The 14,615-nt window shown below is 36.2% G+C and overlaps 1 protein-coding gene across 2 annotated transcripts in view; it reads left to right on the top strand.

The window, feature by feature from the left end:
- The window catches only part of STAG1 (stromal antigen 1), a 434,712-nt gene that overhangs the window by 123,716 nt on the left and 296,381 nt on the right, over window positions 1-14,615 (top strand). For both annotated transcript variants that reach the window (XM_032333876.1, XM_032333865.1), the window contains one exon: window positions 8,412-8,514. In XM_032333876.1, coding sequence (XP_032189767.1) covers window positions 8,412-8,514 — 103 coding nt within the window. The remainder of the gene's footprint in view (window positions 1-8,411; window positions 8,515-14,615) is intronic.

Below are 14,615 nucleotides of genomic sequence, written 5' to 3'. Positions count from 1 at the left end.
TGAAATAAAGCTCTTCTTTCTCTTTTTTTTTTTTTTTTCAGGGTTGGGGATAGAGATTGACATGAGATTAAGGCTTGTGAGTAGAGTGGGGCTATATCATACAGGGACCTGCTTAAATGATAATAGGAATTTTGAATTTTTCTTTTTAGGGATAGTAAGAAGTCAGTTTAGGGTTTTAAGCGTGGAAGAGATGCATTGGATAGATTTAGAAAATCACTCTTTGGTAGTATAGTGATTATTGGGGAGGGACAACAGTAGAGGCAAGGAGACCTTTTAAGAGGAGGGTATTGCAGTATGCAAGCCAGTTATATTGACAACTTGAAGTGGTTACAGTGCAAATGGAGAGAGGTAGACAGAATTTAGTGTTTTAGGGAATAAAAATTCATTTTTATAAGATTTGATCTGATTCTTCCACTCTCTTAACTTCTGTCTAGTAGTAGTATAAATGTGAACATTAAACATTGGCAGGGTATTTGTAGGTTTTTTGCAGCAGTTGGTCAAAGTTTGAATTTTTTTTTTTTTTTTTTTAAAGATTTTATTTATTTATTTGACAGAGAGATCACAAGTCGGCGGAGAGTCAGGCAGAGAGAGAGAGAGAGAAGCAGGCTCCCGCTGAGCAAAGAGCCCGATGCGGGGCTCGATCCCAGGACACTGAGATCATGACCTGAGCCGAAGGCAGCGGCTCAATCCACTGAGCCACCCAGGCGCCCCCAAAGTTTGAATTTTTGATCAAGGATTCTGTGTCTGTCCTAGAGAGCAATTTGTTACTATATAATGAGAGTTAACTGTACAAGATAATTGTTTCAGCTCTTTAATAGTTTAAAACTAGAGACAGTCTGAGTGCTCATGGATAGGGAAGTAATTAAATAAATTTCCTATGTATTATGAAGCATACTGTATTATGAAGCATACTTTTCCAGAATTCTGTGTACTTGCATGGAAGATTCCTATTAATTAACAAATTTAAAACAAATATAGTTAGAAGAAGAAAATAAAACAATGAAATAAATAAATTGTATTTTGATATGTATTTATATATGCAAAATCATAAATATTTATGGCAGGGTAGTAGTCAAACTGTTATTCTTCAGTTTGGGATTCAGAGTTAGGGAAACTCTTCCTTGTATTCTTATATCCTCCTATTGCTTGAAGTAAAAAGAATTATATATGTATTCTTGTATATTCTAATAAACACACATTTATTAGTATATGTGTATATACATATACACATATATACACATATACACATATACTAACTGGAATGTATTAGTAATTTGTTGATTATAGCTATCATTTTTTAAACTGGCTGAAGTTGGCAGAATTAGAAAATATATTGTACCTTTCTCTTTTATCAGTAAAGTGTAGTGCTCAAGGATAAATTATTTTCACTAATGGGTTATGTATTATATGCTAGAACAGACATGTTCCTATAGTTGCTTTCTGATTTAAAGCATCAAAAGCGGGGCACCTGGGTGGCTCAGTGAGTTAAGCCTCTGCTTTTGGCTCAGGCCATGATCTCAGGGTCCTGGGAACGAGCCCTGCATCGGGCTCTCTTCTCAGCATGGAGCCTGCTTCCTCCTCTTTCTCTGTCTGCCCCTCTGCCTATTGTGATCTCTCTCTGTCAAATGAATAAATAAAATCTTAAAAAAAAAAAAAAGCATCAAAAGCACTAGTAGATTCTGTCCACACAAGAGAAAAAGAAAACATAGTATTTGCAGTCTAGTATGCTAGACATGGAGATGGAGAATTCAGGTTTACCTAGAGATCTAAATATACTGTGCCACATATTAGGTATGTGACTATAAACAAGATAATCGGATTTTCAGATCTTGCATTTCTTTGTATTGATATAATGTGTTTTCTTACAAGGTTTTTGTACATGTTTTTGTAGATAATATATATAAATAGCACACAGTATATGTAAACATAATCGTTTTGGTCTGTATTGAGAAAAAGTGCAGTATGATTTATTATTTTTTAGTGGCGATGAATAAGATGAGCTAGATCAGGAATTGACTACTGCTAGTGGCTTAAAGTTCTGTTTTTATGAATATTGTTGGACTACAGACATGTCCATTCACTTACATATTATATGTGGCTGCATTCAGGCAATGATGATAGAGTTGAAGAGTAGACAGACTTTAAGACCCTGAAGTGTATTATATTTACTATGTAGTCCTGGACTAGATCAATATTATTTATAATTTTTATTTTATTTTTTAAAAAGTTAAAAAAAACCACTTTCATTCCAGTATAATGAATATACATTGTTATAGTAGTTTCAGGGTAAAATACAGTGATTCAGTGCTTTTTTGAATCCTTTTACTGACTTTTGTAGACATACTTATTTTTACTGCTTCCTACTTTTCCTACTCTTGGCTTTATGGTATTTCCCTCCATTTAAAAGGTCCCCTTTAACATTTTTTGTAAAGTTGGCTTAGTAGTCATAAATTCCTTTAACTTGTGTGTGTCTGGGGAACTATTTCTCCTTTTATTTTTTTTTATATATTTTTTTAATATTTTATTTATTTATTTGAGAGAGAGAAATCACAAGTAGATGGAGAGGCAGGCAGAGAGAGAGAGAGAGGGAAACAGGCTCCCTGCCGAGCAGACAGCCCGATGCGGGACTCGATCCCAGGACCCTGAGATCATGACCTGAGCCGAAGGCAGCAGCTTAACCCACTGAGCCACCCAGGCGCCCCTCTCCTTTTATTTTGAATGATAGCCTTGCTGGATTGATTATTCATGGTTGCAGGTCTTTTCCCTTCCGTACTTCCTTTCAGTGACAATATATTATGCCACTCTCTTTTGGTCTGCAAAGTTTCTGCTGAAAAATCAGCTCATTGCCTGTTGGAGTTTTCCTTGTATATAATTGTTTCCTTTTCTCTTGCTACTTTTAAAATGCTCTCTTTATCACTACTTTTTGCCATTTTAATTACTATGTGTCTTGGTGGGCACCTCCTTGGATTGATTTGCAGGGGAGAGGGCTTTCTCTACCTCCTAAATATGGATTTCTTGTTTCCTTTCCCATATTCAGGAAGCTTTCCACCATATTTCTTCAGATAAATTTTATTCCCCATTTTCTCTCCTTTCTTTTTCGGCATTCCCTATAATGCAAATGTTACGCTTATTGGTGTCACTGAGTTCCTTAAGTCTATCCCCCCCCCCCCCAAGATTTTATCTATTTATTCATTCATTCATTCATTCATTCATTCATTTATTTGTCAGAGACAGACAGAGCGAGAGCGCACAAGCAGGGGGAGCAGCAGGCAGAGGGAGAAGCAGGCTCTCCGCTGAGCAAGGAGCCTGATGTGGGACTCCATCCCAGGGCCTGAGGATCATGACCTGAACCGAAGGCAGATGCTTAACCAACTGAGCCATCCAGGCATCTTGCTTGAGTCTGTTTCCATTTATTATTATTTATTTTTCTTTCTCTCTCCTGTTCAGCTTTATTGTTTTTCATTAGTCTGTCCACTAGGTTGCTGATACATTCTTCTGATTCCTCTAGTCTACTATTTATTCCCTCTAGTGTATTTTTAATTTTAGTTATTGAGTTTTTCATCTCTGAATGGTTCTTTTTTATATTTTCTACCTCTTTTTTAAGGCTCTCTTTGAGGTCCTGTACTCTTTTTTCAAATCCAGTGAGTATCTGTTACTTTAAATCTTCTCTCAGGCATATTACCTTCATTTCATTTTAGGTCTCTAGCTGTGATTTTTGTCCTGTTCTTTTATTTGGGACACATTCCTCTGTCTCCTTATTTGTGTCTTATGTTTTATCTCTCATGTTTTAGAAAAGTCGGCTACTTCTCCTCCTATTGAAAGTAATGGCCTTATGAATAAGATGTCCTCTAGTTCCCTACAGTGCATTGTCCCCTAATTGTCCAAACCTTTGGTTTCAGGGGTGTCTTCTGTGAATGTTGTATGCATTTTGCTGTTGTGGGTGAGCTGTATTTGCCTTCAGTTTGGTCCTCTTTAATGGTTCTTCCTGCCTGTTGTGGGCAGAGTTTAGTTCTTTGTTATTTAGTGTGCCTGTCTGGGTGGCCTTGGGATTGAGTTAGGTCGGACCAGACATTTGCCAGAGCTCCAGTAGCATCAGACTGCAGGTACTATCTCATGAGAAGCTTTCATTGGTGGGAAGTGCCTGCAGGGACCTCCAGGGACTGCAGATGGGAAGTACCTGTGGTCAGACCAGCTGTCTGCCCCAAGTCCATTGCCTGTGCTGCAGTCAAACTGGTATGTGTGGTTTTCTTCCCCTTTACGCAGGGCAGGAGTCACTTTGCACTGTTCCTAGTCCCTGCTGGGGCTGTTAGCACAATTCCATACCTATGATACAGCTTTGTATAGACTCATTTGGAGGTGGGCCTGGAGGGGGCAGGTCCACAGGAAAGCATGGAGGTAAGGGTGCTGTTAGCAAGCTAGATGGAGAGTGTGTTCATACTGGTTCTATATGTGTCCATGTATCTAGGCTGAGTAAGAGGGAAGGAAATGGCGCCTGCCAGCTCTTCTGTTCTTGGAGGAGTCTCCCAAAGATCTGGACACCTTCAGCATATTCACTGAGATTAGTAAACAAATCTCTCTTCCTTAACCCAAGTCATTTTTCAGACTGCTGCTTCTGCTCTGAATCTCCCTGGAGCTGTTTGTTATTGCTATTTCACGGCCGCCCCCCACCCCCACCCCGCCTTTTTTTAAGGGCAAGGACTCGGTTTCCCATTGCCCTCCAGCTCTCCCAGAGGCAGCCTGCTAATTTTTAAAGTTTCTGATATTAAGCCCTGGTGATGGTGAGAACTTGCAAAGTTAAGCTCCTCTGGGTTTTAAAGCCAAATGTTACAGTGATTAGTCTTCCTAGTATGGGTCCTCTATGCATGGGGTACCTTGTGTGCTTGGTGTGGTATCTGTTCTACTCTCCTGTCTGTGCTGGTGGTTTCCTGACCTCCCTTAGACAGTCTTGTGGTCTGTTTGGCTCCCAGCAAATCTTTGCCTTTCCTCTCCTCTTTGATGTGGCCTCTTCCTAAATTTGCCTGTGGGGAGTCTGTTAAAACAGTCTTGGTCGTTTTCTGGGTTATGTAATCTTGATGTGGGTGGTTTCTAGGTCTATCTGTGGGTTGATGTGAGCCTAGGATCTTCCTGCTCTCCACCTTCCTCAGAAATCTGTCTTTTTTCTTTTTACAGTTTTAAAGATTTTATTTTTATTTATTTGTTTGACAGACAGAGATCACAAGTAGGCAGAGAGGCAGGCAGAGAGAGAGGAGGAAGCAGGCTCCCTACTGAGCAGAGAGCCTGATGTGGGGCTCGATCCCAGGACCCTAGGATCATGACATGAGCTGAAAGCAGAGGCTTTAACCCACTGAGCCACCCAGGCGCCCCTCTTTTTACAATTTTAAATACCAGATCACCTTTGAAGATTCGCAAATAAGGAAATACTGCGATGTTAAGAATCTTACTGGCAATACGTCAGGTATTTATATTTATGCCTTGCATGAGGAAACTAGAAATAGTTAAGTTGAAATTAATTCAGGGTATTATTAGTCATGATTATTATGGTAATAATCGTGGACAGAATTGGAGAATTATTATATGGGGGACGTCATGGGAACACTTGTTAGCTAATGGCACAAGAGGAAGATTGATAATGATTCTAGGAGTATGAGTAAGACAGGATAACGGTGACCATGATAAATTTGCGTAACAACTTAAAGTACACTTATGCATTAACTAAATAAATCAGTTAATTATATTGCCTTGAGCAGAGAGCTAGAAATAAGTCAGTGTTGCACTTAATTTTATATGTGGTATTTCCTAAATTTGATGTGGCATTCAAAGAAGCATGTTACATGTGACTTAAAAATCTTGAATTGTAAATGATCAGGTCTGTTTTTAAAACCTTTTAAAATTTAAATTCAATTTAATTAACATATAGTATATTATTAGTTTCAGGGGTAGACTTTTTGATTCATCAGTTGCATATAGCACCCAGTGCTCATTACATCAAGCACTCTCCTTAATGCCCATCACCCAGTTATCCCATCCCACCACCCATCTCCCCTCCAGCAGCCCTCAGTTTGTTTCCGATAGTTAAGAGTCTCTTATGGTTTGCCTTCCTCTCTGTTTTTATCTTATCTTTCCTTCCCTATGTGATCCTGTTTTGTTTCTTAAATTTCACATTTGAGTGAAATATATGTATTTGTCTTTCGCTGACTTACTTCACTTATCATAACACCCTATAGTTCCATCCATGTCATTGCAAATGGCAAGATTTCATTCTTTTTGATGGCTAAGTAATACTCCATTGTGCGTGTGCATGTGTGTGTGTACACAGACATACATATATCACATCATCTTTATCCATTCATCTGTTGATGGACATCTGGGCTCTTTCCATATTTTCACTATTGTGGACATTGCTGCTATGAACATTCAGGTGCATGTGCCCCTTCAAATCAGTGTTTTTGTATCCTTTTGGTAAATACCTACTAGTACAATTTCTGAGTCATAGGGTAGTTCTATTTTTAACTTTTTTGAGGAACCTCCCTGTTGTTTTCTAGAGTGGCTGCACCAGTTTGCATTCCCACCAACAGTGAAAGAGGGCTCCTCTTTCTCCACATCCTCTCCAACATCTGTTATTTTCTAAGTTGTTAATTTTAGCCATTCTGACTTATGTGAGGTGGTATCTCATTGATTTTGATTTGATGATGTTGAGTGATGTTGAGTGATGCTGAGCATTTTTTTCATATGTCTGTTAGCCCTTTGTCTTCTTTGGAGAAAAGAGAAATGGGTGATCAGGTCTATTGATAATGTATTGAAGTGATAGAAGTTATACATCAAGTGGATGAGATCTCCCATCGAGTGTGGTATAAAGGGAAGAGTAGCAGATAGTAAAGAATTAAGCTTTAGGCACCCGACACAAAGAGGAAATGACACTGAGAGCATTCAGTGAAGCAGATGGAGAAATAATAGATTGTATGTTGGACTCCCCTTTGCTGTATTCCTTTTACTGTATTTGCAGTTTTATGCATATCCTTTATACTATTAGTAACATAAAATTTAATTAAGAAGTTCTTCATACTATGTATATCTTTTCAGTGGTGTATGCTAGAGCCAGCCTGTATTGTCTTGGAGAGTTAAATATTAAATTTACAGAAATTTTGTGACCCAGTGAAATTAACATTGTCATTATAAAAAGTTAAGCTTTATGTACTTAAAATTAAATAAATCATATTAAAAATAAATGTAACAAATCCTCAAATTCACTGCTTTCTAATTATTTTACATATTACTATTTTATATGTTCTTGTGTTTTTATTTATACCTATTGTATTTTTATGGTAGAAATGCTTTTTAGTCGTGTACTACTATTGTTTATTACTTCTCAAGTATGTTGATACCATTTTGGCAATTTGAAGTTGTAGTAGGACTACTTACATTGAGAAAAGCAGCAAACACTACAGATCAGGGCTCAATTTATTATTTTGTCATTTGTCTATAGACCTAATGTGATGAAGTTATTGTTAAGAATGTAGGTTAAATTTAAAGGTATACCAGGTTTATAGCCATTATGTTATGATAACACTCATAGTGAGAAGTTTTTGTATTTGTATTTGAGAAGTGTTACTGATTCAGTAAAGAAGTTGTGATCTTTCATGTCAGAACTGTGTTTGTTCATCAGTTGCAACCAGAGGTTAGGTATGGATACAAGAGTGGTAAAATTATCATTTTATGTGAATGGATTAGCTATATGGAATTCACAATAAAAATATTGTGTATTTTTTTGTCAGTAAATTGTTACATATCCTTTATATCAGTAACATTTCTAATCATATATTTTTTTAAAGATTTTATTTATTTATTTGACAGACACAGCGAGAGAGGGAACTACAAGCAGGGGGAGTGGGAGGAGAAGCAGGGTTCCCGCAGAGCAGGGAGTCCTATGTGGGACTCAATCCCAAGACCCTGGGATCATGAGCTGAGCCGAAGCAGACTCTTAATGACTGAGCCACCCAGGCTCCCCTCTAATCATATTTTTTTGAAGAGGCAGTGAAACTTTTACTAGCACACTATTGACTTTCCTGATTTTACAGAATGAACAAAATTCCTCTTAAGAGTTAGTTTTTTTGTGTTGGTGAATTCATCTTTTACAACTGGATTTTCATTTATATTTTGTATAGCAGCTGCCATTTCCACAATCATTTCCTTCTCTTTGTTTATCTATTAATTTGGAGATTCATGTCACTCAGAGTTATGGGATACAGACAGGAAGTATAACATTTTCAGTTTCCTAAAGATTTTTTTCTGGAAGTGGAAGAAAAAAACACTTCTTACAGCCATATTCCAGGAGGTAAGGGAAGTAGTGGAACAGAACTGCATTGTATATATGAATTAATTTGTTCGCTAAAATAATATATCACGTTTTCTAGGGATTCAACTAATGAAACTACTGCCCATTCTGATGCTGGCAGCGAACTTGAAGAGACAGAGATCAAAGGAAAAAGAAAAAGGGGTCGTCCTGGTCGGCCTCCAGTATGTATTATACTTGTCTTTGTTCTTGTAATCGTTACTGAGTAAAGGGGCTTGATACAAGCTGTTTGTTAATTCTAGTTCTGTTAATACATATTAGAGATTCTTGGAAACTTTGCTTCATGAATTGGATTGACAGTGATCAGGAAAGTAATTCGATTTTAGTATCTTTTTTGCTCTCCATGCTTCACTTGTAAATAAATTATGATCCATGTAAAGACATGGAGAAGATGATTAATATGAAATGAGATGTAGTAGTTGTGACCTCCTTGCATTTTAGGTGCAGCTCTGATGTTTTGTGACCTCTTAAGTGTGCATTTTGGTAGTATTATTTGGGATTTTGGCCTAGTGTGAGAATATATTCTCATTGATACATGATTGAGAAGTTTAGAAGTATTCTGGATATCTGTACTTCGAGAGGATATCTTTACATATATATATATATATATATATATATATATATATATATGTATATGTATATATATATACACACATATATATATATGTATATATATATATATTTTAAGATTTTATTTATTTATTTGACAGAGATTACAAGGAGGCAGAGAGGCAGGAGGGGCGGGGTGGGGGAAGCAGGCTCCCCGCTGAGCAGAACACCCAATGGGGGGATCGATCCAGAACCCTGGGATCATGACCTGAGCTGAAGGCAGAGGCTTAGCCCACTGAGCCACCCAGGTGCCCCTCTTTATAAATTTTTTGAGTACACCAGTCATCATTCAGTTTAAGGTAGCATAAGCTCTCAGACAGTATCACTCACCATGTGAAGGTTTAAGGTTTGTACTATTCTATACTCATTTTTATGATATGATTTGGTATTAGCAATTTTTTCTCTATTTTATGAAAGTTCTTATTATGGAACATTTCAGTCTTCTTTTGTGAGAGGCATAATACTATAATGAACTCTTCATATAACCATTACGCAGCAACAGCAGCTATCAAGTCATGGCTTTTTCATTTCTCCACCCCTTATTTCCTTCCTATTTTATTTTCAAGTTCATATAGACATCATTCCATCTGTAGATATTTCAGAATCTATTTCTAAAAGACACGAGCTTGCCTTTTCTTTTTCAAATTTTTATTATTGAAGTATAGTTGACATACAATGTTTTATTAGTTTCAGGTGTACAACATAGTGATTTGACCATTCGATATATGATGCAGTGGTCACCATGATAAGTGTAATTACTACCTGTCACCGTACAGTGTTAGTACAATATTATTGACTATATTCCCTAAGCTGTATTTTTTATCCTCATGACTAATCTAGTTTATAACTGGAAGTTTGAATCTCATAGTCCCCTTTACTTGTTTTGTTCATCCAGCCCCCCAATCTCTTCCCCTGTCCCTTTGGCAACTACTAGTTTTTTCTCTATATTTATCAATCTCTTTCTGTCTTCTTTGTTTTGTTTTTTTTAGGTGTCACATATAAATGAAATCATGTGGTATTTGTCTTTCTCCATCTAACTTATTATCAGTGGACAATTTAGGTTTTTTTCTGTATATCTTAGCTATTTTAAATAATGCTGCAATGAACATGGAGGTGCATATATCTTTTTGAATTAGTCTTTTCATTTCCTTTGGGTAAATAACCACCAGTGGAATTACTAGGTCATATGGCATTTCTGTTTTTTAATTTTTTGAGACTGGTTTTCATAGTAGCTGTACCAGTTACATTTCCCACTAACAGTACATGAAAGTTCCTTTTCTCCACATCCCTACTTAGCACTTGTTATTTCTTGTTTTCTGGATACTAGAATTCTAATGGGTGTGATTTGATACCTTATTGTGGTTTTGATTTGCCTTTCCTTTATTATTATTAATGTTCAGCATCTTTTCATGTGTCTCTTCGTCATCTGTATGTCTTAGGGAAAGTGTCTGTTTAGGTCCCCTGCTCAGGACTTGATTATCTTTATTTAACAACAAATATCATTAGCATATCTCAAGATAAAAATATTGTGTAAAATCAATAAATAATGACATTAAAGTTTATAATCATTTCATAAATACGATTTTAAAGTATAGTTTGTTGGTTTGGATTATGCAAATGAAATGTACTTGTTGCAGTTGATGGTAATATTAATGGTAATATTAACCAGTTATTATAAATATGTCCTTGTGAGTTTTTTTTCATGTTATTGCTATTCTTTTTTTTGTTGTTGTTATTGCTATTCTATTAATGTTTCTTAGCCTCAGTTTTTAATTAGCTTCAATGAATCTTTATAGCCTTTCACTTTTTAGCACAGTCTTAAATTTGAAGGTTAGAGGGATGACTTTTACTATTTTCTCTACAATCTTACATTCCATCTTTAATTAAAAGGAAAAAATTGCAGTGGAAAAGGCATAATATTAAAATTGCTCTTTATATTACTTATCAGTTTTGTATATTTGGTGGTAGAATATCCATTATGAAAGCATTTTGGGAAAAGAAAAAGAGTTTCATACTCAGATGCTGGAGACTATCTAGTTCTCCTTACTATCACTGTATGATTTTTCTGAGGCTATAGATATGTTACATTGTTTTCACTAGGATTCATGAGTTATAGGTACAAATTGGAAGTAAGACTAAACTTGCCTGAAGGTAGGAGTATGAACTGCCTATATGATTACTTACCTGAATTTGTTTTCCTCCAGTTGAAATTCTTAACTTCATAAGTTTCAGATTAAGTGCTTCCTTCTTCAAGAATGCCTTTTTTCCCCTAAGGAGAATTTATCACCCCTTTAGCGAGCTATTATGTTGTTATTACAGAATGTGTCTTAATTTTGATGTGTCTGTAGCTGCATCTCTATAACAATTTTGCTTTTCTTGTTGAAAAGGTGTATGCATATCCAGATTTAGCTCCTTGTGGTTAGAAATCTGATTTAATTTTTAATAAAATTAAATTTACTAAAATTACTAAAATTGCTATTCCATAATCTAGTAGATAAATAGTACATTTTCATCTCATGTTTTAGAATTGAAAAAGAATTTGGAGGGTAGGATAGTGCATTCTGGAAACTTGTGTTAGACTTCAGTCCATATTTTCATACTCTTTAGTTCATATGGGCATCTATACTTATCTCAGACCCATTTCTTGATCTTGGAAACAACACAAGTTCCTGAATTTCTACCCTGGCTGATGCTATTTATGTCATTTAATTACACTGTCAATACTATGAAATAGTCTTTTTTTTTTCTTTTAAGATTTTATTTATTTATTTATGAGAGAGTGCGTGTAAGCACAAGCAAGGGGAGAGGTAGGCAGAGGGAGTAGCAGGTTCTCTGATGTGGCACTTGGTCCTGGGATCATGACAAGAATGGAAGGCAGAGGCTCCACCGACTGAACCACTCAGGCGTACCTGAAATAGTCTTAGATGTAGTTTACAAAGCAGAAAACAAAAGTATGAAGTGGTAATTTGCTGAGGTCCCACACAGCATATAAGTGGCAAAGCTAGGTTTTATTTTTATTATTTTTAAGATTTTTATTTATGGATTTATTTGACAGAGAGAGAGAGAGATCACAAGTAGGTAGAAAGACAGGCAGAGGGAGAGAGAGAGAGAAGCAGGCTTCGCGCTGAGCAGAGAGCCTGAGTTGTGGGTCTTGATCTCAGGACCCTGAGATCATGACCTGAGGCAAAAGCAGAGGCTTAACCCACTGAGCCACCCAGGCGCCCCCAAAGCTTGGTTTTAAACTTGTATCTTAAACTCCCGAAGTCTTTCTGTCAAGAATGCCAAAATGCCAAGCCATTAATTTATATTGAGAGGTGTCTTTGTCAGATTGACCAGATTTGCATATGTTCCAATACCTGTTCTAAAGATTGCTTCAGACAGTTTGAGTCAGTTGGCTCCATTTTGGACAATTCTTGAGTTTTGATTGATAAATGCTTTGTTTAGCTATTATAATAATACTGTTTATATTTTCTAAGACTTCATGATCTCTGACTTTGTTTTTTTACTCAGCCATATGAAAACAAATAGTGTAAGGACTTTCTGTTATGGGTAGTATTTTTTTATTTTTAAATTCTTACAGGGCATCGCGTTATTGGCATTTCTTTTTGGTATACCATTAGGTGTTTTAAACCACTCTTATATTGTAGTTGTCCTAATTCATATTCCTAATTGTAGCTCTCTATTCAAATGAATAACAGTCTCTAAACAAACACTATATCATGTTTATACTAACCCTATGATTATATTAACAGATTAAAAACATCATTTCCTTTGTCAACTGACCCACTACTCCCTTGGTGATCACATCCAGTCTCTTGACTTTAAATACCATGTATAAGTTTATGTCTCCCAGATTGATATCTCCAGGCTGGACTTTACTCTAGACTCCAGAGTTATTCATATGTCTATTGAGTTCCTTCCTTTAGAAATTTAATGGGGCCACAATGTTTAAAAAACCAAACTACCAAGCTGCCTATCCCCCGCCCACCTCTTTTCCATAACAGTGTCTTCTACCCTTTAGTTGCTCAGGCTTTAAAGCTATAGTCATCTTAGATGTTTTCTTTCTCACCTGTATTCAGTATATCAGCATATCCTGTCTAATCAGTTTTCAAATAGAGTCAGTAATTTTTTACTACAAAACTGGTTTAAGACACCATCATATACTTTTCCTGAATTCTGTTAGGCTTGCACCTTATATTAGAGCCCTGTCTCATCTTGTTGTCACATCCCCTATAGGCGGTATTTTAAATTGCAAATTCTCACTGCTACCAAGGAGACTTACACATATGGAAGAAGGTGATTGTGTGTGTGTGTGTGTGTGTGTGTTCCCCTCTTTCCACAACACTTGATTTCTAACATAATAAACATTTTACTTATGTATTTATTGTCTGTCTCCACCTGGTAGAAGATAAGGTAGGGATTTTTATCTGCTTTGTTTATTGCTGTGGACTAGTGTCAGACTTTCAGTAAGTATGAATATATGAATGTTAATTTTGTTAAATTGTCACTCCCCCCCCCCAGTGTTTAAAATTCTTTTATTTTGAAATAATTTCAGATGGAGAAAATTTGCAAGAATTTTACACAATTTTCTATGCAGATTCTTCATACAGATTATCCACATATTAGCATTTTGCTATGTTTGTTTTATCCTGTTTTTTCCTCTCTCTCTATACATATACATGTAAGTATATATTTTTATATATGTAAGCCTGTACAATATCCCTCCCCCTTATCTACAGGGGACCCCCAGTGGATGCCTCAAACTGCGGATGGGAACAAACAGTATATATACTATTCTTTTCCTATATATATACATATCTAGGACAAAGTTTAGTTTTATTTATTTAGTTATTGAGACAGAGCATGTGTGCACAGAAGTGAGGGTGAGGAGCAGAGGGAGGAGGGAGAGAGAGAATCTCAAGCAGGTTCCACGCTCAGAGCAGAGCCTTGCACTGTGATCAGTCTCATGACACTGAGATCATGACCTGAGCTGAAATCAAGAGTTGGATATTTAACTGACTGAGCCACCCAGGCACCCCAGTAAACTTTAATTTATAAGTTAGGCATATTAAGAGATTAACAAAAACAACCAAAAACAATTAAAATAGTATACTATAATAAAAGTTATATGAATCTCTCTCAGAATATCTCATTGTAATGTACTCACATTCTTGTGATGATAGGAGATGAGAAAATACCTACATGATGTGATGAAGCAAGGTGAATGATGTAGGTATTGTTTTACAGTGTTAACCTACTGTTGATCTTCTGATAATAAGTCAGAAGGAGGATCACCTGCTTCTGAACTGGGCTTGACTGGAAGTAACTCAAACTGAGGAACATAAACTATGGATAAGGGAGTCTATTATATTATTTATCTATAATTACTTTTTAAGTGTTTGAGAGGAACAGGCATGATGACACATTACTCCCAGGGCTTTTGTATGAATTTCCTTAAAATCAAGGACACTCTTATACAACCACAGCACAATTATGAAAATGAGGAAAATAATATTAATAAAACACTATTATCTGTACATTTCGTTCAGTTTTTACTGGTTGTCTTAGTAATACCCTAAGGAAAGAAAAAAAAAATGTTTCTTCCTGGGTCAGAAATCAGTCCAGGATTTCATTTTGCTATTAGTTGTCATGTAAA

The sequence above is a fragment of the Mustela erminea genome, chromosome 1 (assembly GCF_009829155.1).
Source record: "Mustela erminea isolate mMusErm1 chromosome 1, mMusErm1.Pri, whole genome shotgun sequence".
In the NCBI taxonomy this organism is placed as follows: Eukaryota; Metazoa; Chordata; class Mammalia; order Carnivora; family Mustelidae; genus Mustela; species Mustela erminea.
Note: the sequence above shows the minus strand (reverse complement) of the source record. Positions and strands in the feature narration are given on the sequence as shown.